Source organism: Nannospalax galili, unplaced genomic scaffold, assembly GCF_000622305.1.
Source record: "Nannospalax galili isolate Female #2095 unplaced genomic scaffold, S.galili_v1.0 scaffold310, whole genome shotgun sequence".
Taxonomy (NCBI): domain Eukaryota; kingdom Metazoa; phylum Chordata; class Mammalia; order Rodentia; family Spalacidae; genus Nannospalax; species Nannospalax galili.
Window position 1 is genome coordinate 553599 of NW_008328488.1, and position 26373 is coordinate 579971.

General features: G+C 49.8%; 1 protein-coding gene across 3 annotated transcripts in view; it reads right to left on the reverse strand.

The window, feature by feature from the left end:
* Positions 1-26373, reverse strand: part of Nav2 (neuron navigator 2) — a 402958-nt gene that overhangs the window by 72166 nt on the left and 304419 nt on the right. For all 3 annotated transcript variants that reach the window (XM_017796647.2, XM_017796645.2, XM_017796641.2), the window contains 3 exons: positions 10070-10208; positions 2250-2538; positions 684-1386 (listed from right to left, as the gene is read on the reverse strand). In XM_017796647.2, the coding sequence (XP_017652136.1) occupies positions 684-1386; positions 2250-2538; positions 10070-10208 (1131 nt within the window). The remainder of the gene's footprint in view (positions 1-683; positions 1387-2249; positions 2539-10069; positions 10209-26373) is intronic.

Below are 26373 nucleotides of genomic sequence, written 5' to 3' on the forward strand. Positions count from 1 at the left end.
CACCATACATATCCAATAATATTTTTTTTAAAAAAAAACTGGGTGTGGTGGTGCACGTCTTAAATCCCAGCATTCGGGAGGCAGAGGTAGGTGGATATCTCTGAATTCAAAGTCAAGTTGGCTTATATAGAATGTTCCAGACCAGTCAGGGCTACAGAGCGAGGTCCTGTGTCAAAAAATAAAACATGGTATTAAAAAAAGAACATGCAGACAAAGATACAGCTCAGGGGAGAAAAGACAATCTCCTTGCCACGAGCTACTTTCACGGTCTGAAAGTGTGTCAAAACCTCACCGTTACTGTAGCTGACTTTCACTGAGTGCCTTCCAGAGACAAACACAGCTGCAAAGACGAACTTTCATAAAAACTCGGAAGAAAGTACCATCACCCCCAATTTATAGACGAGGAAATTGAGGCAGGATTAAGAAAGGTGACCTGATGGTTAATTAAGAAAGAGTCAGAGTTTGAACTCGGGAAGAATTACTTTAGAAGTTTTTGTTTTTCATCCCAGAACAGGGAAAATAACGCACGGACTGCAGACCTGCTGGCTCGGGAGTGGGAGCTGGGCTCAGAGGCAGCTCTGCGGACGGAGGGCTCAAGCTTTATATCAAAGCACGAGGTTCTTAACTCAGGTGCCAAGCCATGAACTCTGGCTCTCCTCAGCTCCATGTATTTACCCACTTACCTGCGGAGCGTGGGAGAGGCCACGTCTGGGTACTTGGTCCCTGGCTGGAGAGTGGCCTGAGCAGGGCTGGGCATGGGCTGGGAGGCTGGGTTCACTTTCACGGAGTTACAGGAAGCCACACTCTCATTGTCTGACGAGATGCCTTTTTCCTTGTCCGTTTGGTTGACGAGCCCTGGCAGGGAGCTGCCCAGGGCCGTTTTGGAGGGCTCCCTCAGCCTGGGCACCGGCAGGCCGGCTGACTTGCTGCTCATGTTAGAATCAATGCTGCTGGTGCTGGACCTGTTCCCGGCCCCATTCCGGCTGTTGGACTTGCTGGGCCTGGGCAGGCTCCGGTATTGCAAGTTGGTCCGAGAGCTGAGAGACAGGTACCCATCGTCCTGGTTCGGGGCTCCATCCACGCTTGTCTTCCGACCTGTAGACCGACCGACGAGGGCAGACGATTTGGGGATTTTACCCAGCGTGGCAGACCTGCTGGTGACAGCCGCCCCGCTGGCTGTGATCATGGCCAGCCCGGCAGCCGAGCCACTCTGTTTTTTGAACCCAAAGCTGCTGGCATTGGCTGTGGGAGTCCTGGAGCTACCGGGGAGGGCTTTTTTGGATTCATCACCACTGCTGCGGCCAGCATCCGACGGGGAGCGCGTCACCTGGGAGGCTTTGGGTGACAGCCTTCCCTTTTCAGACACCTTTGCATCGTCTGTTTTTCCTAAGAGAGAAACCCGTGAGGTCAGCCTACAGACAAAGAAGCCAGCCCTGGGGCTAGGGAGCTCGGATGAAGGTTGGGTTCCCTGCACCCTGAGGAGGTGCAGGAGAGTTTCCCTAGCAATAACCTAGCTCATCTGCTGAAGATGGGGGCCTTGTAGGAGGTGTCACTAATTTTACTCCTTTGCAAAGCAATCTGCATTGACCCAGGACAGAGTGAAGCACTTTCTCCCTGTGTCCATGACAGCATCCCTGACATTTCCAGAGGGACAACACACAACAGACAAATGTGGCCAAGGAGCCTATGCCTGTGTGTCATTGGCGAGTGGTGAAACTCAATGCTGACCAGTTGGTATACAGTGAAACCAACCTACATCTCTGCAGCAGAGCCACTGTCAGGCTCACACTTGCATACTACCAGTCATAAACAGGGAGGGAAGGGACCCTGAAGTAGCTGCCGTTGGGGCCAGGGAGGTGGCTCAGTCAGTAAATGACTGCCTTACAAGCACGAGGATCTGAGTTCAGTCCGCAGAACCCACCTAAACAAAGTCAGGTGTGGTGGTGCATACTTATGGTCTCCACGCTGGGGAGGCAGAGACAGGAGGATCCCTGGGGCCTGCTGACCAGCCAGCCTACCCTACATGGTAAGCTCCAGGTCGTACACGCTGCTGTACACACACACACACACAAACTGGTTGATACACATACACGTGGGCAGGTATGTATACACACACACACACACACACACACAGAAAGCTGGTTGTGATCAGAGCATCAATCTGAAGTCACAAGTTCCTGCTGCAGTCAGCAGAGTTTTGGCTTTTGGCTGCAGCTGCTGATCTACGACAGCGCCAGCCTCTCACTCACCAGTCCCTGGGGTCTTCAGTGAGGCTGCTGGAGCCGATGGCTTTGTCCTTGGCATGGTAATGCCCACCTCCGCCGTCATGCCTCGCCGCCACGAGCCTGTCTGGGAGATGACCGGATTCTTCTTGCCTGACACACTTTTGTCGGACTCATCCGACACATCAGAAGGATTCCGCCTCCACTTGGAACCCGGCTCCATCTTTACGCCACTATCTGACCCTCCATCTGATTTCTTGATGTCATCACCAGACCACAGGGAATTCCTCTCCTGTGAGTGTTTCTCCGCATCAGTCTGTGGAGAGAGACTTCCGGAATTAGTGCTCGTCCATCCAGGCCAAGGGGGCCCCTTGCTCCAAGGGCAAAAACACCAATACAGACTCTTTAAAAGGACCACCAGTTAAGGACTTTCAACCTTTAGACACCTGCTTGTTAGAAAGTTATGCTCTCCCTGGACTTTTTTTCCTTAAGGGAAGACTACAATGGACCCTTAGAGAGAGGGAAATAGTTGAGTAAAAGGAGCTGCGGAAAAGCAGGGCCCCAGGAGGCGCTGGCAGAGCAGAGAGGTGGTGGGAAGGGAGCTCTGTCTCCTCCAGCTCGGACGCGGGATCTCCACCAGCACCAGCCTGTCCCTTTCCCTTTGTCCTGTCATCTTCCTGTCACTCTGCTAGCTGCGATCTTTGGATCTAGGAGACCAGCAAGGGAGCAAGCAAATCTGTGAACTCCACCGATCTGCAGAGCACTCAACTGGCCAAGGAAGCAGTGCCTGCTCCCGCCCAGCTTCGTTTCTGAGCCTCTGCTCCCCATGCTGTGGTCGAGTTCAGACGAGGAAGATAATTAGGCAGCTTTCTTTGGAAGACCTTGACCTGCTGTGGAGCCCAGGAGGGGACAGGAATGGGACATTAATGGACTGCAAGGCCGAGGGACACAAAGGGAGCCAGAATGCTGGGCCCCCTGAGGCCTGAAGCCGGGGAGGGTCTTCAGGATGGAAGCCGCGTGTGAATGGGAAGGGGACGAAGCAGTTCTTTGGGATGGCCACTCAGAAACAAACCCCACACTCGCTATATGAGGTGCTAAGAGAGGGCCACAGAGCCAGTGTGGGAAAATGAAAGTGACCTGGGTAAGACCCTGGCCTGAGACCTGCCACAGATCAGGGTGACAGTGCCTTCCTCCATGGAATAAAGGCTGAGCAGGTGACGGCTCAGTGCAGAACGTCAGCCATGTGTGACCGCCTCTCCCCTCCCACAGTCCCCACAGCCCTGCGGACCTCATCCATCCACTACGGTATCCCACAGACCTTCGTTTGTTCAGACCTTCCTCAAACACATACCGAGACACAGACAGATACCAAGTCACAGAGATGGGATGTGGAAGGAGAGGGCAACATACTCAGTCATGCGAGGGACGCTGAGGGGATGTCCCACAACTGAGCACACAGAGCAGGAACTCAGCCAAGGCCTGATGAACGAATGAGTGAATGAATGCACAGCAAGTGCATGCTGTTTAGACTGACAAAATGATCCCAGCCTGTCACAGGCTGGTCCAAGGGAGTCAGGAGGCATGCAACATGACCTCCATCTCAATTTTACAGATGAGCAGAACCACAAGTGACCCTTCCCAACCCCTCAGTTACCTCAGCCTGGCGGTCCCTTCTTCTAGAACGTGCTGTTAATACTAAAACTAACTAAAACTAACTCAATGCCCACTGCTTGCCAGTTATGTAGGGAAGAACCTGGATAAGATTAGTTCCCACCCTGCATGTGCCGAGGCCTTGAATAAGAAGCTTGGCTTTGGAAACATCCATCTATCAACTGTTACTGGGTACCACAATGCACCAGGATGCTAGTTTGCACTGAGAGTACTGCAAGGAACAAATTCAAACCCTGAACCTACATTTACAAACATTCCAACGTGTTCGAATATGCTCTAAGATGTGCTGAGATATAGCATCTTTCACATGCTTATCATTGCAATTATTTTTTTAAATGTTCTTAGACTTCTTTCCCGCAATCAAATTGTAACGGTATTTAGACTGGAGAATGGCTCAGTAGTTAGAGCATTTGTTCCTCCTCCAGGGGCCCCAAGTTTGCTCCCAGCACCCGAATCAGGTGGCTCGAAGGCCTGTAACTACAGCTCTAGGGGATCAGATGTCCTCTTCTGACCTCCATGGGCCCTACACTCATATGTAATATACACACAACCACACATATAATTAAAAAAAATAAACCTTTAAAAATGGTAACAATACAGCCGGGCGTGGTGGCGCACACCTTTAAATCTCAGCACTTGGGAGGCAGAGGCAGGTGGATCTCTGTAAAGGCCTATAACTACAGCTCTAGGGGATCAGATGTCCTCTTCTGACCTCCATGGGCCCTGCACTCATATGTAATATACACACAACCACACATATAATTAAAAAAAATAAACCTTTAAAAATGGTAACAATACAGCCGGGCGTGGTGGCGCACACCTTTAAATCTCAGCACTTGGGAGGCAGAGGCAGGTGGATCTCTGTGAGTTCAAGGCCAGCCTGGTCTACATAGTGAGTTCCAGGAAAGGTGGGGCTGCAGGGAGACCCTGGCCCAAAAAAACCAAAAAAAAAAAAAAAAAAAAAAAGGTAACAATATTAAAAATAGCAGTAAAATGTAAGACTTACTATATGCCACTATGTACCAGGCATAAGCTAACGTACTTTTAAAAAAACTCTATGTGCCCGGGACCTGTGAGATGGCTCAGAAGATAAGGGCACTTGTAGCACAAGTCCAGGTTTGACCCAAGTTTGATCCCCAGAACCTATATAAAGGAGGGGATCCAACGGGTCAAACCTACTCCACACATTTGCTGTCTCTATCTCTCTCTCTCTCTCTCTCTCTCTCTCTCTCACACACACACACACACACACAAATAATTTTTAAAAATCACTTAAAATATATATGTACTGGGGTTGGAGATAGCACTCAGTTGGTAGAGTGCTTGCTTAGCGTACACAAAGTCCCAAGTTCACTGGAGATGGACTGTATCCAAGACTGTTATCCAAACATTCAGAAGTGGAGGCACGAGGATCAGAAGTCCAAGGTCATCCTTGCTACATACCGAGTTTGAGGCCAGCCTGGGCTACATGAGACCTTGCTTTCCATTGTGTACGTGTGTGTATGTAGTACATGTTTTATATATACAAATATATAGTTATTTAATCCTTAACAAAAGCTCACGAGGAAGTAAGTTAACACTCTGAATTTTATCACCAGTAGCAGAGTGGAGAAGAAACTTACCTAAGATCACACGAAATGCTGCAGGGATTCTGGTTTCTGCCAGCACATATTCTAACCGCTGCAGCACACTGCTTTCCTTGATGATAAGTCCAGGGACTTATTTTTGCATGCCCCAGAGCACCTAATAAAAATGCCTCCATCTAGCAGGTGCCTCTTCCATACAGGCAGGCTGGTTGTGTTCCAAGCCTAGTCCTAGAGCAGCCGCAGCCCAGCTCCTGGGCTGGACCCCTTAGGACTAATTCTACCAGTGACAGGGAGAGTGCACATGTCCCCAGCCTGGGATCATGGCTTGATCCTCTCCCTCTAGAAGAACAGTCCTCATCCTCTGTAGAGCTGGGTGTTTGCCTGGATACTCTGAGAGTTCTGCAGTTACATGGCCTTAGCAAATCCTTTTGGAACTATGTGTCAAACCATTGGTGACATCACTTGGAAGTCAGAGTGGAAGAAGCCCTATAGCTTACAAAGGGAGGCCGGCAGGCCAGCATCCAGGGGTGTGCAGCCTACGATGCCCAGACTGTGGGCCCATCTCCTCCTGAAGGTTTTCTTATTGGCTTTCTTGGATGTCTCCTAGATCATGAACAGGCGAGTGGGAAGAGAGCAGATAGGTCCGAAGAAACCTCAGAGCAGACGACAGTATTTGGAGAGAGAAGTCTGATTAAACAGGGGAAGGGCACTAGCTCTGGAGTCTGAGAGACTTGAGTTCTTGTTAGAAGTGGGGTGGGGTCACTGTTGCTGGCTGAGATCTTGGAGGAAGTCCCTTTCCATCTCTAAGACTGTTATACTGGTGTCAAGCAGGTTGACACTAAATGGAGTGCTGACTGAGGGAGTTGGTGGTGAACTTGAGTTAAGCGTGAGGGACTCCGTGAACAGTGGTTCTCTCACCCACGAATTCTTCAGCTCTGAGAATCCCAGTTCCCTGCTGTGACTTCAGCATTTCTTTCATCCGTGTCTTGCATTAGACAAACAGGGTTTTCGCTGCCTGCTACTGGGTCTTGAGCCTCCAGACATCCAATCTCCTGCAAGTCTAGATGCTGAGCTGGCCGAAGTTGGAGCCCCATAATAACCAGCAACATCACCTGCTGCTTGTTTCCCCAGACACCACATCCCTCCACACACTCTGACCCCATCCTCTGAGACTGTATTGTCACCCAAGCTGCACACACCTTCCATGAAAGCACAGGTTTGAAAAGAAGTAACTAGCCCACGATCAGAAGCAATGGGTCTGGGGAGGTGGGCAGAAGAGGCAGCTGGCTTACCACGAGCTAAGCGGACCACACATCATGATTGCTCACCATGCAGAGAACAGCAGGACGTATGGGACAGCGACCCGGCCATATAAGTCAGGATTTTGTTTCCCTTAGTGGCAAAAAGTAAACTGACAGAGATTTATCTTTTTACCCCCTGATGTTTTGTTAAATTTTTCAGGAATTGAAAATGAAGTCTTGCATGGGCTCCTTCCACAAAACCCAGAAAACTCTCAGTGGCCCAGGACCTAAGGTGCAGATGAATACATGTTGGGTAGATGTGTTTGTCAAAGCTCTGTACAGCAACACAGTGCCCAGAGCATACAATGTCAAATTTAAGGCAAACTGCTCTGAAACTACAAATATACATTAACAACATGCTACAAGTTGAGTTACCAGCCCAGATGCAAGAGGGAGGCAGAAAGAGAGGAAATCCGGGGCTGGAGAGATGGCTCAGCAGTTAAGAACACTGACTGTTCTTGCAGAAGACCTGGGTTCAAATCCCAGCACCCACATGGCAGCTAACAACTGTCTAACTCCAGTTCCAAGGGATCCGACAGCCTCTTCTGTCCTCCATGGGCACTGCATGACACGGGTCCACTTACCTACAAGCAGGCAATACACTCATATGCATAAAATAAAAATAATAAATAAAATATTTTTAAAAAATAGAGGAAATCCAGGTACAGAAGAGGGGTGGGGAGACTCCTGCTGAGCCATTCTGCAGCTCAGCTCGTGCTACCGGTTAATGGATGAAAAGAAAAGGGACTCCAGGAGTTGGACTAGCTCATCCAGGGATGTTTCCGAGTGAGATGCCCAGCCCTAAATTATGAGAGTTCAATATCACCCTCCACCCTAATGCCGCCGTTGGCACCTGGACTCATCAGCTCTCCTAGAGATGGCTGTGCAGGGGCCTCAGGCCTCATGCAGAGGCCTCTGTTCCTCACATGGAGCACAGGGGCTCAGGGTACCTGCCCTGGAAACAGGCCATGGATGCCCTGTGGGGCACCCTTAACACTCCTCAATGTCTCCAAGAAAAAAGTCCCCTCAGACAGCGGAACCTCCTTTCCCAGGGATCTCTTCTTCCTGATCGGCCTCCCCGTCTTCCCATCACCACACGAGGCTGCTCTGTGCAATTTCCGGAACACACCTTCCCTGCTCCTCAGACATGAGACCCGGGCAGGCGGTTTTCCTGTAAGCATACCAAGCCCCTTCCTGCCTCGCACATTTGCCTGGTGGGCTGTGCGTGGCGCGCTTGCCCAGGGTAAACCAGCATGTGACAAGCGCTCCAAGGAACACACCAGACTCTGCTCTAGGACGGAGGGCACAGCACACACCTTCCCAGCTCTATCTACTCAGAGAGGACTTTTCATTCCTCAGCCTGTGGGGGAGGAGTCGTAAGGCTGCCCGGATGTGTAGTCGGATATTTTGAGACGCTCCCTGGACAGGAACAAAGGGGCTATCAGGAAAAGTCCATTTAAACACACCAGATGATAGACATCTCAGTACCTACTGCAGCAGGCCTGCGTTTCTGTTATGCTGAGACCCATGTCAGTTTTTATTTTAATATGTGTATCTAAGGACAGTCTGCAAGCTTGGTGGCTGCATGTATGTATGTATATGTACTATATGCACACAATACCCAAGAAGGTCAGAAGAAGGCTTCAGAGTCCTTGGAAATGGAGTTACAGACAATTATTAGCTGTCATGTGGATGCCGGGAACAGAACCCAGGTCCTCTGCAAGAGCAGCCAATTGTTTGTTTTTAAATATACTTATTTAAATGGACAGTTTCTTTCTCTCTCTCTCTCTCTCTCTCTCTCTCTGTGTGTGTGTTTTGGAGACAATGTATCACGCAGTCCAGACTGGTCTCAAACTTGCTATGGTTGACCTTGAACTTCTGATCTTCCTGTCTCCTTCTCCTGAGTGCTGGGATTACAAGCACATGCCATCAAACCCTATTCATGTGGAACTGAGTGAGGAATCCAACCCAGGATTTTGTGCAGGTCAGGCAAGCAGTTTACCAATTTAGCTGCATTTCTAACCCCATATTCTTATGACAAAGAACCAAGTCTTAATTTTACAGCTTGAGTCAATTATATAAAATCAACACGCCTCACATAACTACCACTCAGATCAGGACACAGAACATGTAACTCCAAAATCTTGGTGTCCCTTCTCACCATTGAAGTAACAACACACGTATAAGCACATGTAGGTCGGGTATAGTGACACACATCTTTAGCCCCAGCATTGGGGAGGCAGAAGCCAGCGGAGCCTGGTCTACATATCGAGTTCTAGACCAGCCTGGGCTACATAGCGAGACCCTTTAACATAGTGCAGTTGGCTGGTGGGTGCTGTGGCACGGTGACTGAGAGGGACTTATCTGTGTCAAGGGGACATGGGGATGCCTGCTGATCATTCTTACAGAGAAATAGCTTTGGACTTTGAGAAACTAGGTACACATTTTCATGTGGAATAATACAATTTTAAAAAATTAAAGCCAGGTGTGGTTGGCGTACCCATGTGATTCAGCACTTGGGAGGCAGAGGCAGGGGGATCAGCAGTCCAGGCCAATCTCTGCTATACAGGGAGTTTTAGGCCAACCCGAACTACATAAAACTCTGTCTCAAAAAAAAAAAAATCTAAAAAAAAAAAAAAAGGAACTGGAGACGTAGCTCAACTGGCATGCGTAGAGCCCTAGGCTTGATTTCCAGGGTTAAAGCAAGCTGTGGGGGTGTAGAACTGCAGAGCTAGCACTCAGGAGGTAGAAGGAGGATGAGGTCAGGGTCATCCCCTGGGCTACCTAAGAACCTATCTCAAAAAAAAAAAAAAAAAAAAAAGACGGAATCCTACTGAAAACAAGCCGTACAGAGCAAGCAAGGTACAGCACCAAGGGGCTGCGACCCGGAGACGGACAGCCCCCACCCCAGGCCGGCCATACCGGCCTTCTGGTACAATGCTTGCAATTCTCCCATCACACCTCAGGTCTCAGGCTTACAAGGCAAACACAGGCTGAGTCTTCTCTCTAGTTCCTGCTTGCTTTTTTAAAAGCAGACCTACACTGAGGTCCAGAGAGGAAACAGGGTCTCCCCAGGCCAAACAGTGAGAGTGTGGTATTGTTCTGACATCTGCCTCCTTTTCCTAAGGGTAGAGGCCAGTGAGGAGACAGAGCACTAGATGCTGGAGGTGTGGCCTCATCTCAGCCTGGGGATTCTGCTCATCACAAATAGGCCTGCTGGCCACAAGGCCAAGGCTGGGACTGACAGGGACCACCGAAGGAGCCCAGGTGGACCCGCCCTGTTCCTTACCTGTATGTCCAGGTTTCTCCGGGAGGAGGCAGGTGTGTTGGCGTAGGAGCTGATGGAGGAGCTAGTGTTGATGTCATCCGTGCTAAGGTTGTCTATGGTGTCACTGATGCCACTGCTCACAGAGCTGCTGTCATCCCAGCTGTAAAGAAAAACACACCCTGAGCACCAGAGCCTCCGGCCTCCGAGCATAGGCTAACGCAGAAGACTGGGTGCTGGCCCTGGAAGGGTCCAGCCTGTGCCCTGAAGGTTCACACATCATAGGCTAATGCAGAAGACTGGGTGCTGGCCCTGGAAGGGTCCAGCCTGTGCCCTCACACATCATAGGCTAAAGCAGAAGACTGGGTGCTGGCCCTGGAAGGGTCCAGCCTGTGCCCTGAAGGTTCACACATCATGCTTCTGTTCAGATGGGACTCAGTCCAAGGGCACCTCTCATCCTTGCTGGTTTGGATTGGTAACAGGTAAAGTGGCTGGTCCCTCCGCCCCAGAGAGGAAGGCTACAGAGCCTAGCCATGTCCCACCCATCCTCCCTTTACTCCAGGAACAGCACTAAGGGCAACTGTTCTTCCCCAGCCCAGCGGCAGAGCAGGAACAGTAGGTTCATGACCAGGAACTCCTTTGTATCAGGGAAGATTCAACATGGGCGTCTGTCTAGGGGTCAGGGAACCCTAGACCTTAATACTACCCAGGATACATCTTTGTTTCCCAAGCTTCTAGTTGGTGGAGGTCAACCCCCCACTGCTCAGTCAAGTCTCCAGACACTGTTAGTCCATTCTTTGTCCTCTCACCATCTCCCCACTTCCGAACACCACCACATCTAATCCTGCACCTGGTCCTAACACTTCTCTGCCCAGCACGTCCAAAAGCACAGAGCTCTCCGCAGCCCCGTCATCCCTCTGTTTAAGGTGCAGTGGGCTCTACCTGAGCCACTCATTACACATGGGCCAGCTCGTCTGTACCCTGTTGCCTCCTCACAACCCATCCTTCCCATGGCAGCCTGAGTGACCTTCTGCAATATCATCAGGTCTGGTCACTTCTGTCCTAAGCTCAGCTGCCACTCAGGCACTGCAGTCCAAAGTCCTTCCTGGTCCTCCAGACCCTGGATCTGGCCTCCTTCTCTAAACTCCATCTCTCAGCCCTGTCTTCATTGCACACTTGGCCCCTTCTAAGCCAGAGCTGTTCTAACTCACAAGGTTTGCCTCTGCCTCTGTCTTTTAGGTCTCACTGGAAGTGTCCCTTCCTCATAAAGACACCCCACGTCCTGCTAAGCAACCGTGTTCTATTACCCCACTCTGTTATATTTTTTCTCATTTGTGGAGTGGCTGGTATACCACAGGTGCTCAATAAATGCTCGCTGAACTGAAAAGTTGGGATGAATTCTACAAAGCAAGCATCCAACATCAATGTGAGATTTCTCTAGGTGACCCAGTAATAGCAGGTAAGCATTCCTGCTTTTCTATTGCACAGGTAGCGAAGCTGAGACTTAAAAAGGCAGGACATCAGGTACAAGGGTAGAGAGAGGTGACTGGGTCACGGCCAGACCGTTCCAACTCCACAGCCACACCATTCCCCTGGCTTCTCCTATATCCTCGGTGCACACAGATGTGACAAGGTCCATGTCCTCAAGAGGCCGAGGACACCGGTTCAAGGCTACACAGGCAAGAAGGGCAGGTCTGATACCAAAGCTCGGCCAGATTACTGCATCTTGAGACCCTCCATGGTGGGTCTAGCTGACAGCCTTGCCAATAGGTGCCAGGAAGGCTGCAAGGTGCTTGTGCTGGGCTGGGGTTTTAAAAGCCAAGGGCCTCTCCTACACACACGCACGCACACGTGCCTGTTCCACACTCACATGCGTATACACGCAGACACAAGTACACAACTCAAAAGAAGTTCTAGTTCATTCCATCAGCTTGCAAGGCACCTGCTTCTCAGCATTGAGAACTCTGCTGCCTGGGAGGGGGAGAGGCGGTGGCAAACCTGCTTCCATGCCTCCCCCAGCATTCCCACCCATCAGGCCTCCAGAAATCAGCCTGGAGCATCACACAGAAGGCAGGCTGATAAGGCGCAATGGAGGACTCCATGGGGGATACTGTGGCTGGGAAGGATGGCCTTTTGACAGGGCTAAAGCACCTGCCTCCAGCCAGACCTGGGGCCAGAAGCCCGCTGGGAGGGTTCATACTTTTGCTCAAAGCTAGTTTGCTTAGGCTTATCAGTTGCTAATCGTGCTTGCTAATCTGCTAATGGGAGCTGTGGTTTGTTGGGAACGACTCCAGACATTGGCTGAGCGAGACAGGAAAAAGGAAGCACAGGAAGTCACTGAAGCTGGAGCCAAGCAAGTCATGAAGAAAATGTTACATACACCCTGGCGGGAGCAAGAGCCTAGTAACTCAAATCAGGAGACTAAACTGAAAGAAGTTACAAGAAGTGATCAAGGTTAGGACTTGAAAGAAACCCAGAAGCCGTGTGCTTACTGTGGGATGGAGACATGGAATTTGAGCAAGAGGACCTAGGGGGCCCACGACATAGCAGAGCGAACCAGTGTGTCTCACAGGCTCGTGGAACAGTCACTCTAATGGGAGATCTGACCATACCCGGGTCTGGCCTATAGTCTCAGAAAAACCACCCCAGAGTCTGTGAGCTTGTCCGAGATGATGGGAGTTGGGACAGTGATCATAAAGCTTGGGAAAGGACAGTGAGTCAAAATGTGAATACACAGGCCAGGGTGGTGGTGCACTCCTTTAATCCCAGCACTTGGGAGGCAGAAGCAGGTGGATCCCTCTGAGATCTAGGCCAGCCTGGTCTCCATAGTGTTGGATGGGAAGATTAGGATCACTGCCTTGTGAACACTAATCTGCATTTATGCACTGTAAAGAACGTACAGCACATTTGAGCACATTATAAAACAGCCTCATGACTTCGTAGTTTTAAAGGATGTGAAACTAAGATGGAGGATTGAAAACTGGATTAAAATTACAAAAATAATTGAAATGTTTAAGATAACTTGCAAAGTTAACATATACAAGAGTCAAATGTTTAGAAAGGTCTTACTTGTTCCTGTGGTGAGCCTTGCAGAAATTTGAAGAGATTATGTGAACCAGAGACATTCAGTTTATGAATGCATTTTAAAATGTTTAAGGAAATGTAATTACTCTTTTGCAAATACAACTGTTTAGGTAAATTTAATTGGTCAAGTCTGAATGAACAATGTACCAATCAACCAGTAGAAATAATCTTAGTTTATATAAAAAGACTTGATCTAGATATTGGATTTGTAAGGAAATCCAGGTGAGCTGTTGCTTTGGGACACAAAGATACTCTTAATACTAGAATGCTTTGCTAAGAGCAGATTCAGAGGCTGGGGATGAAGCTCGGTTGCTTGAATGCATACCTAACATAGCCAAAGACCTGGGCTTGATCTCCAGTACGCATTAACTGGGCATGATGGTGCATGTCTGCAGCAAGGCCCATGGGGGGCTATAATCCCAGCTCAGGAGGTGGAGGCAGGAGGAGCAGAAGTTCAAGATTATCTTTGGCTATGACACATGAGACCCTGCTTTTTGGGTTTAAGATTTTATTTTAATACACACACACACATATTTTTTTTGAGACAGGGTCTCATGTAGTCCATTCTGGCCTAGAACTTGCTATGAAGCTGAGGAGGGCCCTGAATTCCCGATCCTCTTTTCTCTGCCTCCCAAGTGCTGGGATTACAGGCATGCATCACGATGTCCAGCTTGCCAAAGACTTTGAGACTTGTAAACTGAACATTTTTGGACCCCAAGTCATGATCTTTCATTTCTCCTTCTGCCCAGTCAGCCAGTCCCTTCTAGATGCCAGGCACTGTGGGAGGCATGGGGTCCCACAGGACTCAGCATGGTCCCTTGACTGTGACTTCCAACCCAGTATGTGGGACCAACAAGAACCATTTGGGATATAACTATAATTAGGGCAAAGGACACCAGGGGGAAATGGTAATCCTACAGTCACTAGTCTAAGTTCCAGCACAAATGGATTCCAGCCCTTTTCCAAGCTCAGGCCCACCAGTGATGTTTGCTCGTTGCTCTCTCCCACCAGCATAGGCTTGGCAGAGCCCCCACCCATCCCATGTCCCAGGAGAGTTCGGATGAGCCCTGTCTTCTCCAGGTCCCGCACTCTTCTTCTGTTATAACCAAGTGAGGGGCCTGGCTAAGTCCCAGAAGGTTCCTTTCAGTCTGTGTCCCATGTCCCAGGAGAGTTCGGATGAGCCCTGTCTTCTCCAGGTCCCACACTCTTCTTCTGTATAACCAAGTGAGGGGCCTGGCTAAGTCCCAGAAGGTTCCTTTCAGTCTGTGATCACAGGCTGCTCGGCTCAGAGGAAAACTGGAACAAGGCAAACAGCACAGTGCAGTCCCCCTGGGGCCTCTGCCCACACAGTACCACTGCCCCAGGTCACTTCTAATGCTCGGCCTCCTCCACGCTCATTTCACCCCTCAAACCAGTTTCAGATATTTTTTTTAGCATTTGTATGTGTGTGTGGTATGCAAGGTCGCATGTATATATACATGGTTGTATGTGTGAGGTGCACGTGTATGTGGAGGCTAGAGGTCATGTCAGGTTTGGAATCTTCCTCACACTTCATCTTATATATTGAGGAGGGCTCTCTCACTTGAACCCAGAGCTTGCTGAGTCAGTCTGGCCAACTTGCTCCAGGGATTCCCTGTCTCTGCCTCCAAAGGGCCAGACTGCTGGCCCACCTGGCACTTACATGGATACGGGGAATCTGAGTTCCAGCCCTCATACCCGTAAGGCAAAGTGCACCCAGCTCTTGTCTGACATACACTTTTTTAAACTGAATTTTTGCGAATTTCATACAGTGCATCTTGATCATATTTAGACCCCATGCCCTGTCTTCACCTCTCCTATAGCCACCAATATCATACATTCTACTATATATGTTAGTCTACTGAGCCACGTTTGTGTCCCCAGATAGCCCTCGATGTGAGTCCATTCCCTGGAGCCTGGTTAATCTATCTAGTGTCACTCCCTTAAAGAAAACCAACTTTTCCTCTCTAAGTAATCACTGGTTGATACTAGTTTCTCAACTAAGGTTGGGGCTTCTTTTTTCCAAAATGAAATATTTTTATTTTATGTGTATGAGTGTATCACCTGCATGTATGTGAGTGTACCCATGTCTTGCAATGCCATGGAAGCCAGAAGAGGGCATCAGATCCCCTGGAACTGGAGTTCAGGATGATTCATAGTCACCGTGTGGGTGCTGGGAACCAAACCCAGGTCCTCTGCAAGGGCAGCCAATGCTCTTAACTGCTGAGCCATCTCTCCAGCCCTGCACACCCACTTTTTAAAGCCCACAGAGAAATGGGCACAACCTCTTGCACTTGGGCCATGGTTGACTAGCTCAGCCCTGAGTGGCGTCTTTTTTAACAGGCGTGCTCTTCTTACTGGACATAGCCCTAAGTGAGCTTCTGGTCCCACATGCCCCTCATGCTCTTGCCCTCAGAGGCTGCAAAGGCTACAGAATCTTTACATTCACCTTATGCTAACAGGATGAACTCCTGCCTTGTCTTTATGGTCACCATCGACAGTGTCCTTGGATACACCAGGCAAACTAATTAGGCCAATGACACCATCCACCCCCAGATACTAAGACTCAGAGCTTCCCAGAGGATGAGATCAACCCAATTCCAGATCACCAGGAAGGCAGCCCATGCAAGGCTTCACAGAGCATGGTGGGGATGGGGGTTGGGGAGAGGTGTGGGGGTATGTGAGGAGGGTGCACCTCATGAAGGCTAGCGTTTTTACTAGAACCCCAGAACCAACTCTCCCAGCACCCCACTGCTCCTCTGCCCTCTCTGAGGAACTACAGATGTGAAGTAAAAAGGGTCCCCAAACGTCAACAGAAAATTATTCAACACTGGAAGGAACTGTTCAACCTGGAGATCCAGTTTCAGCGTCTTATAAGAGAGGCTGACATCACTGAGTCAGGAATTCGAATGTCTCTCAGATGCTTAAAGTGCAATCTTAACAGCCCAAATATGAGCCCTGTGACAGACACAGGTGAAAGGGTAAATTATTTCAGCTCTTCACACTCCACCTCTTACTAAGCAAAAAGCAAAATCGAACTGCAAAGCTGGGGGACATTAAACAGACCATGTGCTCCATCCTGGTTCTTGGCAAAAGACTAGGAATTACTGACCAATCTGGAAGGAGGAAGGGTCATTACGCTTTTCAAATAGACTCCCTGAGATATAATGTTGTTTATTCCAGCAAAGATATGCTAAATGATGCTGTAAAAAGAAATCAGAGCTCAGACTTCACCACTCACTAATAAAATCCCAGTAGTTAATACAGGCTCCTCCTCAGACTCCAAAGGCCCAGGGCTTCCAGGTGGCCTGAGTCCTTTGAACCTCTGGGCCTCCTCACCCCTTTCTACTCCAGGTGACTAAACTCCCCGGGAGTCACCACCAGCTGTGCCTGGCCTCACCAGCTGGACCTTCGAGGTCTATCTACTCTGGAATCCCAGCAGCGCATTCAGACATGGGACCCCCACCCCTGCCAGACAGCTGCATTCAGTTGCAAAAACCCCAGACTGGTGGAACTTGTTTTCTGGCTATTGTTCAAGGCAATTGTTCCCAAAAAACCCAGGGTCTGAGTGGAATGAGATCTTCTGGTGTGGATGAGGGAGCAAACCCAGCCCTTAGCTTACCAGTAACCCCAAGGGAAGGGGAAGGTTGGCTACCAGCATTTCCCACCAAACAGGTATGTTAACTACACCCCCCCATAGGCTAGGGCCAGAGCATTTCCCCCACACAACTGCCAAGGACCCATTGGGGAAATCTGTTTTCAAAAGCCCCTCCAGAACCCTACCTTTTATAAACTACCAGAGCAACAAAGATAAAGATAGAATAGTCCACTCCGATTGATGTAGAAAGTCCTGCTAATTTTCCCAATGCACTATTCATTTAATCCTCATAATTCTACAATCAAGATAATAAGCAGCCTTAACAGCTTCCTAGATCTCTGACCCAGTTATTTAATGTATTTCCTCTCAGCTGCCATGAGATATATACAAACGCTAAGCCCATTACAGAGATGAGGAAACTGAGGACTGGAAAAAACAGGCGGAAGGTCGTACAAGTGGGACATGGTGAGGCAGATCCAAGAGTCCAGTCAGCCTGCTTGTGTTATTCAGTCCACACATTCCTGCTTTGTTTTCATTTGTGTGTATGCATATGATGTGTACGTGCATGGACTAAGAGTGTGTTTGTGGGGGTGGAGTGCACGCACACCAGAGAGCAAGGGAGGTCAGAGGACAGCCCTGGGCTTTGGTGTTTACCTTCCACCTTGTTGGTGACAGGGGCTCTGTGGTCCCCCAGTGCATAAACAAAGCTAGCTGGCGGAGAGCTTCAGGGACTCCGTCTCTGCCACCCCTCTCCCATTAGTCCTAGGAGCACTGAGATTACAGACCCATACACTACCGTACCCAGCTTGATATGGGTTCTGGGGATTCGAACCCAGTGCCTCCTACGTGAGTGGTAAGCTCTGTACCCACAGAGCCATTTCCCCAGCCCCCATTTCACACATTTTTCTTTTAAGATTTTTTTATTTTATGTGTATGAGTGTTTTGCTTGAATATTGTAACCGTACCACATGTGTGCAATGTCCACAGAGGCCAGAAGAGGGTGTCAGATTCCCTGGAACTGGAGTTACAGTTGGTTGTGGGCCGCCAAGTGGGTTCCCAGAACCAAACCCGGGTCCTCTGCAGCTCTTAATTGCAGAGCCATCTCTCCAGCCCCTAATTTCTCACACTGTAATACACATGTATAATGTATACTGGAAGGTCCTGAAAGTTTTCACACCATAGAAGACATAGCTACTTGACCAAAACACTGCAAGCAGGATGTGTATACAGCGCAGAAGCAGAACATGAGAGCCTGAGACCCCAGAACTGGGGAAGGGGGAGCACATGCCACCTGAAACAAAACTAGAAACGGCAAAGAAACAACAAAGCCCACAAGCAAGCCGCCTCTCTCTGGGACCAGCACATTGTTCGCAGTTCTAGTGCAACATGACCCGGAACCTGAATTTGAACTTTGCGAGGGTAGAGTTTAGATCCTGAAATCAGCAAGTTCAGTTTCACCTAGATGTGGGCAAGGGCATCACTAAACTCGGGAGGTGGCACCAGCTCTGCAGAAAAAGACCAAATGGGCCTGTGTTTGTATTCAGACTCCAATTGTATTGTCATCGCACCCCCATTTCTGGGAGACAGGTTTCTCTCCCTTGAGGTACAGTGCTAGCAATAACCCTGCTCTCATAAAAAGGTTTGATGAGCCAGGGGTGGTGGTGCATGCCTTTAATCCCAGCACTTGGGAGGCAGAGGCAGGTGGAGCTCTGTGAGTTCAAGGCCAGCCTGGTCTACACAGTGAGTTCAGGACAGCTGGGGCTACAGGGAGACCCTGTCTCAAAAAAAGACTGAAAAAAAAAAAAAAAAAAGGTTTGATTGGTATGCACAGTTCTCCAGGCATATCAGAAAGCTCTGGCCCAGGGCAGCTGCAGCCCAGGGTGCAGGGAACTTTCAAGGCCCAGGATGGAGGTGCCGCCCACGTTGCAAAACAGAGGAGCAAGTCTAAAGGAAAAAACTTGCTGGTCCTGGCTGCCATCAGTGTTCAGGATCCCAGGGGAGAAATACTCCTACAAGCGGTGCCAGGTGCAAGCCCTGTCACTTGGGGTGGGGAGAGGGAAACACGAACCCCACAAGGAGGGCTTAGAGGGGATTTAGCAGAGATGTGAACGCTCCCCAGCTCTTGTTTCGCCCCATTTTCTGGACAAGTAGGTGGTCCCTCTGAAGAAGCATGAAATTCTCCCTTGGGCTTCAGGGCTTTGGTCTGGATGCCTCAGACCCTCATTGTTACAACAGGCACCAGATTGTCTGCTGACCTCAGCTACACAGAGCCCGGCTCTCCTCCCAGGCTCCTCCAAGCTCAGCTTGGGCCACTGCCGGCCAGCTAGCCATCTTGGGCCAAGGATCTCAACAAACTCATCCTACTTTTCAATTTCCCAGCCTAAGCATCCACAGAATTCAGTTCATTGTAACTAATGGAAGCAACAGCAAACACTTACTGACCAGGGCAAAGCTTTTTGTTGTTGTTGTTTTTGGTTTTTTTTTTGAGACAGGGTCTCCCTGTAGCCCCAGCTGGCCTGGAACTGGCTGTGTAGACCAGGCTGGCCTTGAACTCAGAGATCTGCCTGCCTCTGTTCCAGGCACTTCCAGAGATAGCTCTGCCCTATCAAGCACAAATTACTAACACCCTTTTTCATACATGTAGAAGAGGGGCTTACAGAAGCCAGGTGAGCTGACGTACGAGCTTGATGTATGTGTAACTCTGATACCAAAATGCTTTGAACCACATCAAGAAGTCAATGTACTTCGGCAAAGATGAACGGTATTTGAGAACTCAGGTCTGGCACATTTTTCTCCAAACCTGGGACATCTTATGTCATTGGGTCATTTGAAAACATTTTTAAAAAGCTAAAGAAAAGAGGACCTACCCCTGGACATTGGCTGGGATAGGATGTGGGGTCCCAGCATCCTCATAAGCTCTTCCTCCACCAACCTTCACTTCACTTGGCTTCCAATACTTCCTGGGGCTCTGGGAGGCTGAGTGTGCAAACGGAACACAGCTGCCTAGGTGGCCAGTGAGGTGGCTGTTTCTGTTTTCATTGTCTAGGGCTTGCCTTTAAAGTGCTCCCTTCTGAAGCAGAAGTAAAGACCAGAAATTCAAATCAAGAAACTACCCCTCAGGGCCTGGAGAGACAGCTCAGCAGTTAAGGGCACTGGCTGCTCTTGCAGAGGACCTGGGTTCAGTTCCCAGCACCCACATGGCAACTAACTACCATCTGTAACTCCAGTTCCAAGGGATCCTATGCCCTCTTCTGGCCTCCTTGGACTTTGCATGACATGGGTGCACTTACATACAAGCAGGCAAAACACTCATACACATCAAATAAAAATAAATCAAAAGAAACTACCCCTCAGCAGAGCAAGGTACACCCAACTCAGCACCTGGAAGGCAGAGGCAGGCAGATCTCTGTGAGATCTAAGCCAGCCTGGTCTATATAGCAAGTTCTCGGCCAGACTCTGACTCTCATAAACAAATAAACCAAAGAAAAGAAACTACCCCTCAAAATCAGCTGTACGGCTCAAGGGAAGCAGGGCCCTAGCTCATTAGGCAGCCCAGGCACACACATGCACAGCTACGGCCAGCAGCCTGGGGTCATTAGCATGCAGGCTGGACTTCCCCTCTGGGACTCAACACATTCATCTTCTAGGGAGGCACCTCCAGCCAGCTCCAAGGTCATCATCCCAGGACTGACTCCACCGTGATACCAGCTCTTGGCCCCAGCAGCTCAGCTCCAGCCAGATCCACCCCAGCAGTCTAGGAGCACCAAGTGGCAGAGAACTCCCAGCCCAGTGTTCCTGCAAGCCAGACTGTTGCTTAGCCCAAGGTGCACATCCTCCTAGAAAGGCCTGAGAAGCCCAGGTGGGGTGGGATATGCTCTTTGGTAACTTCCATCACTGCAAGTGTCCATTTCCCAGCCACACCCAGAGCTAAGCTTGCAGCCTAAGCCCACCATGGAAGGCAGGAGGTGATGGTACAGACGGACCTGGGTTCCAGTCACAGCCTGTGCCTCTTCTTAGCTGTGTGATCTTCAGTGACTTATTTAACTTCTCTGAGTTCCCACTGCCTCATCTCAAAATGAGGGTAACTATGTGGGCTTTGCACTGAGAACAGAATGAAAAGCTGCTTTCGGGATACTTGACGCATAGTAGGTGACAGTGACTATTTTCTTAACCCCGGGCTTGACTTAAAAACTGAAGTATGTTCTCTAGGAAGTTATTTTTTAAAAAGTCCTCAAAGCATTCAGACTGAAACCACCCCTCTATCCTGGGGCCTAGTTTCCAGAAGGGAGAAAAAACTCACCTAGTAATTTACACTATTAGTAAACACAACCACAGGGCTCTCCCGAGACTCCAAACAAAACCTCCATGGAAGTGACTTTAATCTAGAAGCCCTCGCACCGGCCACACTGGCTCTCTCCACAACCCGGCCCCCCAAGCAACAGAAAGACTTGAAATGAGGACTTGAGACAGCTGGCTGATCACCACCAGTTTTTCAGGCTGTGCAGCCTAGTGTGATAAGATGGGCTCCAGCACAGTAACACACTGAGACGCCTGGTGGGCTGAGTGCTCTCGGGGAATGCCCAAGCCTCCTCGAAGCCACCAAGGTTAGAAGGAAAGGAGGTGGGGAGGCGGTTTGCAATTACACACACACACCCCCAAGGTGATTTTGGCAGCTGCGAACACACACACACACACACACACACACACAGGGATTTTGGTGGATGCGCGCACACACACACACACACACACACACACAGGGATTTTGGTGGATGCGCGCACACACACACACACACACACACACACAGGGATTTTGGTGGATGCGCGCACACACACACACACACACACACACACCCCAAGGTGATTTTGGCAGCTGCCCCATTGCCAGTCCTACCAACTTTTCAGTCCTACCAGCCAAGGAGCCACAAGGCAGTGCTCACCCCTCTGCCCCGGCCCTGGGAACTTGGGGGAAATCGTCCTACCTTGTAAGGTTCCTAGGCCAGAGCATGGCATTACATTATCGTCCCCAGCGGACAAAGAGGCTGAATGACTCTCAGGGGATGGCAGTCCCCGCAGCCGCCAGCCCGCCCACGCCGGGCCAGGCAATCCCGGACCCAGCGCCTGGGCTACTGAAGGGCTGCTGAGAACAGCCTCACCGTTCCCCAGTCCAGCCGAGAAATCCGATCGGCCAACAAAATTAACCTTTAAAGTGCTGAGGGAGCGGGAGGTCAGGGCTCGGTGCTAGCATCAAGTCAGCTGTGAAAAGTTTCAGCAAAGCAAAAGCTAACAGCAAACTCTGAAAGCGGTACCGTAAAGCACCGAATAGAAGGGCCGTAAAACACCGACTAGAAGGGCCCCGCACGTGTCCCAGAGGTTATCACAACAGATCTAAACGTGAAAAACACTTTAAATCCCCCTTGGACTGTGCTAAAAACACAGAAGAAAATTTTTCCCAGCAACATGTTCTTCCTTTAGCTGCACAACTCATTAACCAAAATAACTTTTAGCTCAGCCCGTGGTCATGTGAATAAAAATTATTTGATTAGAATGACAAATCTACAGAGAGATGGGACTTGCTACCTGTTTGGACAGTTGACCTCAACCCACATTCATTCTGGGGATGCTCCTGTTGATGGGGCATCAAGGGAAACATGCATTAATTCCTCACAAATGTTTTAAAAGAAAAAGCTCACTCTGTACATGGCTACATTAAGAATTATGGTACAGAGGCCAGAAAGGAAGATGGGACTAGAGAGCCAGGTCTAAGATGATGAGAAGGGGTCCACCTGTAATCCAGAACTCGGAAGGAAATATGGAAACAGACCTGGAGGGAGGGGGAGGAAACTGTATCGCTGCTGGGAATGCAAAGGCAAAGTTCTATCAGAGCTGTGAGCTTTCTTTTCCAGAGGAAGGGTGAGGACGCTTTTCCCAAACCCTGCCACTTGGCTACTGAAGCCTTCAAAGACATTCTCTGAGCCAGGCTCGCTCCCAGGCCCAGCTACCTTTGCAGCAGCGGGGGAGGCCTGGCCTAGGGTGGCACGGGAAGGAAGCAGGGATTGTGCAGGTCCTTCTGGGGTCAGAGTTTGCTCAGCAAACAGAAGCTTTTCAAAGGGGATGGAGACCATTCCTGCCTCCACCCACCATGTAGGGAATAAAATTTGATTCAAAGAGAAAGAAGGGGGCGGGGCTGGGAGAGCTTCCCAGGTGAATGAAAAGAACGTGTTTAGCCACAGAGATTGTAATCTTGAAGGAGTCCCAGCCTAGGTTACTCATTTCTGTCTGGTCCCCTAGGGCCCTCCTCCACCCGAGGCAGCTCCAGGAGTTGAGCATCTGCAAGGGAACAGGAAAGCAGAGGTGGGGGTTGGATGGGGGTAGGAAGGGCTGGCACAGACTTACCAAGACAAAAACGTCAGGCTCTAGCTGACCAGGGTGCTTCAAAGCCCTGCTTACCATCTACCCTGTTCCAGAAATTACTAATTTCCTCTTTACAACATAACTAAAAGTCTGACTGGCCTCTGGGTTAGGTTGGGAATATTTGTTGATTGTGCAAAAGGACACACACACAGAGATACACACCCATTTCCTGCAGTTTCTTTGTGCTTTAAGCAATAGAACAGGTAGACTAGAGCAACCTGACTAGCCTCAAAGATAGTTCAACTAGGGGATGTCTATCCATTTATTCGTTTATCCCCGTCCTCAGCTGCCTGGCAGTCACTGTGTTAATTGCCAAAAAATACAGCAATCAACAGAAAAGACAAAAGTCTCACCTTGAATGGAACTTATCTTTTAGTGGAAACTATAGAGTTTCACCAGTGAGCTCTAAAACAAAATGACACAAATGTAATTTATACAGGTGGTTAGTGATAAAGGCGAAGAATTGGCAGGGGAGGTGTGGCTGGGGAAGGCCTGCCAAAGGTTCCCTTCTAAATCTGAAAGCAGTGTGTGGGAGCAAAAGCCTTCCAAGACAGGAAACAGCCAGTGCCACATCCCCAGGAGGATGGATGCCACCTACACAAGGAGCCCAAGTGCACAGCAGGGTGACCAGGGAACCAAAGGGAGCCTAGCAGAAGGTCAGGACAGAGGGCCAAGGTACAGGGCGGTGGAGCCTGCGGGCCACCGGAGGCAGCTTGGTTTTTAGTCCAACACTGTGAGGTTAACAAGTGGAGCGGTTACTCTTCTACAGTACTAATAACTTCTTCTGTGCACAAGGTAAATTTACCCGTGCGAGACCAACTGCTTGGCGGGGAACTGGGTCTTCTTTCTGTGGTTGAAAGTAAAAATCACTTCTTTAATATGAAAGACTGAATTCCTTGCAGCTGATAACAATCAAAGTGACTAAGACCCAGACAAGGGGCGGGAAAACCCCAGCACTGTAGGGAAGCCCTCATCTCTGCAGGTGCCTCCTGGCTCCCCTGTAGATCTGGCTTGTAAGCAGGCCAAATGACCTGGAACTCACAAGCATTTCTTCCATGGCAACATCATTATCTATGATGTCAAGGTTCCAAGGTTACTTCCATTTTTTAAATGCAAAAGAAGCTGTTTAAATTTTACCCAAATGTGAAAAAGTAGAAAACTTTAATCCAGGAACCCAGTCCGCAAAGACAGAAAGGAAGGCGGGCCCTTGTTTCTAATGAGCACTGTGTCCAGCAAGCTACCGAAGAAGGTCAGCAGCTCCTCCTCCAGCACTCAGGTTCCTTGTTTGTTGGCCCTGGCACACTGAGAAATGTACCACCCATCTCAACAGGTAAAACTCAGTCTTTCAGCTGGGGATGTAGCGGTTCAGTTGGTAGAGTGATCACCAAGCATCAAGAAGACCTGGGTTTGACATCCCCCGTCCCCCGTCCCCCGCAACACCACGTTGTTAAAAAATGATGTGGGGGCTGGAGAGATGACTCAGAGGTTAAGAGCACAGGCTGCTTTTGCAGAGGACCTGGGTTCAGTTCCCAGCACCCGCATGGCAGTTAACAATGGTCCTTAACTCCAGTTTCAGGGGATCAGGTGGCTTCTGCAGGTATTGCATGCATGTGGTGCGTTTACATCCATGCAGGATGTAAACATGCACATAAAATAAAAATAAGTAATTCTGTAATGATGTGGTGGTCTACACCTGTAGTTTCAGGTGGAGGTGGAGGCAGAAGGGTCAGAAGTTCAAGGCAATCCTCAGCTACATAGTAAACTTGAGGCCAGCCTGGGATACATGAGACCCTGTCTCAAAAGCAAAAATCCAAAATTCAAAACCTTGTACCCCGTGTCCACACTCTCCTCTGGATCATCCCAGCCTCTGCTCCATGCTAGAGTACAACGCCCCAAAGGGGCCACAAACTCCTCATGCCCCATGAGCATTTTAACCCACCAGTCAAGCTGTCCCTCACTCTGAGAGCTCAGTTTTCATATCCAAGCAAAACATTGGCTTCGCCGCCGCAGTGTGACTTCTCCGTCTTACCCCACATGGGTTTCCAGCAGCAGGTGACATCTGCTTCTCCCTTCCCAGGTTCCCCTGTGGTACTATCATCCACACTGGACCTCCTCCTCCCTCTCCGCCTGGGCCTTAGGTCACCCTCTGGCCACCTTCTTCCCAGCTTCTCCAGACTCCAGCTCTGTCCCTCGTCTCTTTCTTTTCTCTGCCTTTTTTTTTTTTTTTTTCCGAGGTGACCTCACGAATGGCTCCAAATACTACATGTAGCCAGATAACTCCCCAGTGTAATCTCTAGCCTGGGCTCTCTGGGTACCAACATGTGTCAAATCTGATCCTTTACCAAATTAATATTCTGACCTCCAATGTGTCTACACTGTTCTACCAAAATCTTGGACATTTCAATGTGTGACTACCTACTGCCCATCCCAATTCTTCCCTTGTTTTTTGTGTAGTCAATCTGCTACGAAATCCTGTTGATTATGTCCCCAAAGTCCACTAAAAGTCCAACTTGGGGAGCCAGCAACTTTGTCAGGCTTTCTAACAGAACATGGGTCAGGGGTTACTTAAGGGACCATGGGCCATCTCAAAGCAGCTGCACCACTGGGAAGCCCAGCAGGAATGACGACTTTCCCATAGCCAGAGCACCCTGCAGTCCACCTCCATGGTCTGCATAGATGGCGCCCCCTGCAGTCCACCTCCATGGTCTGCATAGATGGAGCCCCCTGCAGTTCACCTCCATGGTCTGCATAGATGGAGCCCCTGCAGTCCATCTCCATGGTCTGCATAGATGGAGCCCCCTGCAGTCCACCTCCATGGTCTGCATAGATGGAGCCCCTGCAAGAGCACCCTGCAGTCCACCTCCATGGTCTGCATAGATGGCGCCCCTGCAGTCCACCTCCATGGTCTGCATAGATGGAGCCCCCTGCAGTTCACCTCCATGGTCTGCATAGATGGAGCCCCTGCAGTCCATCTCCATGGTCTGCATAGTGGAGCCCCCTGCAGTCCACCTCCATGGTCTGCATAGATGGAGCCCCTGCAGTTCACCTCCATGGTTCTGAAGTTCATCTCCATGGTCTGCATAGATGGAGCCCCCGCAGTTCACCTCCATGGTCTGCATAGATGGAGCCCCTGCAGTCCACCTCCAATGGTCTGCATAGATGGAGCCCCCTGCAGTCCACCTCCATGGTCTGCATAGATGGAGCCCCCTGCAGTCCA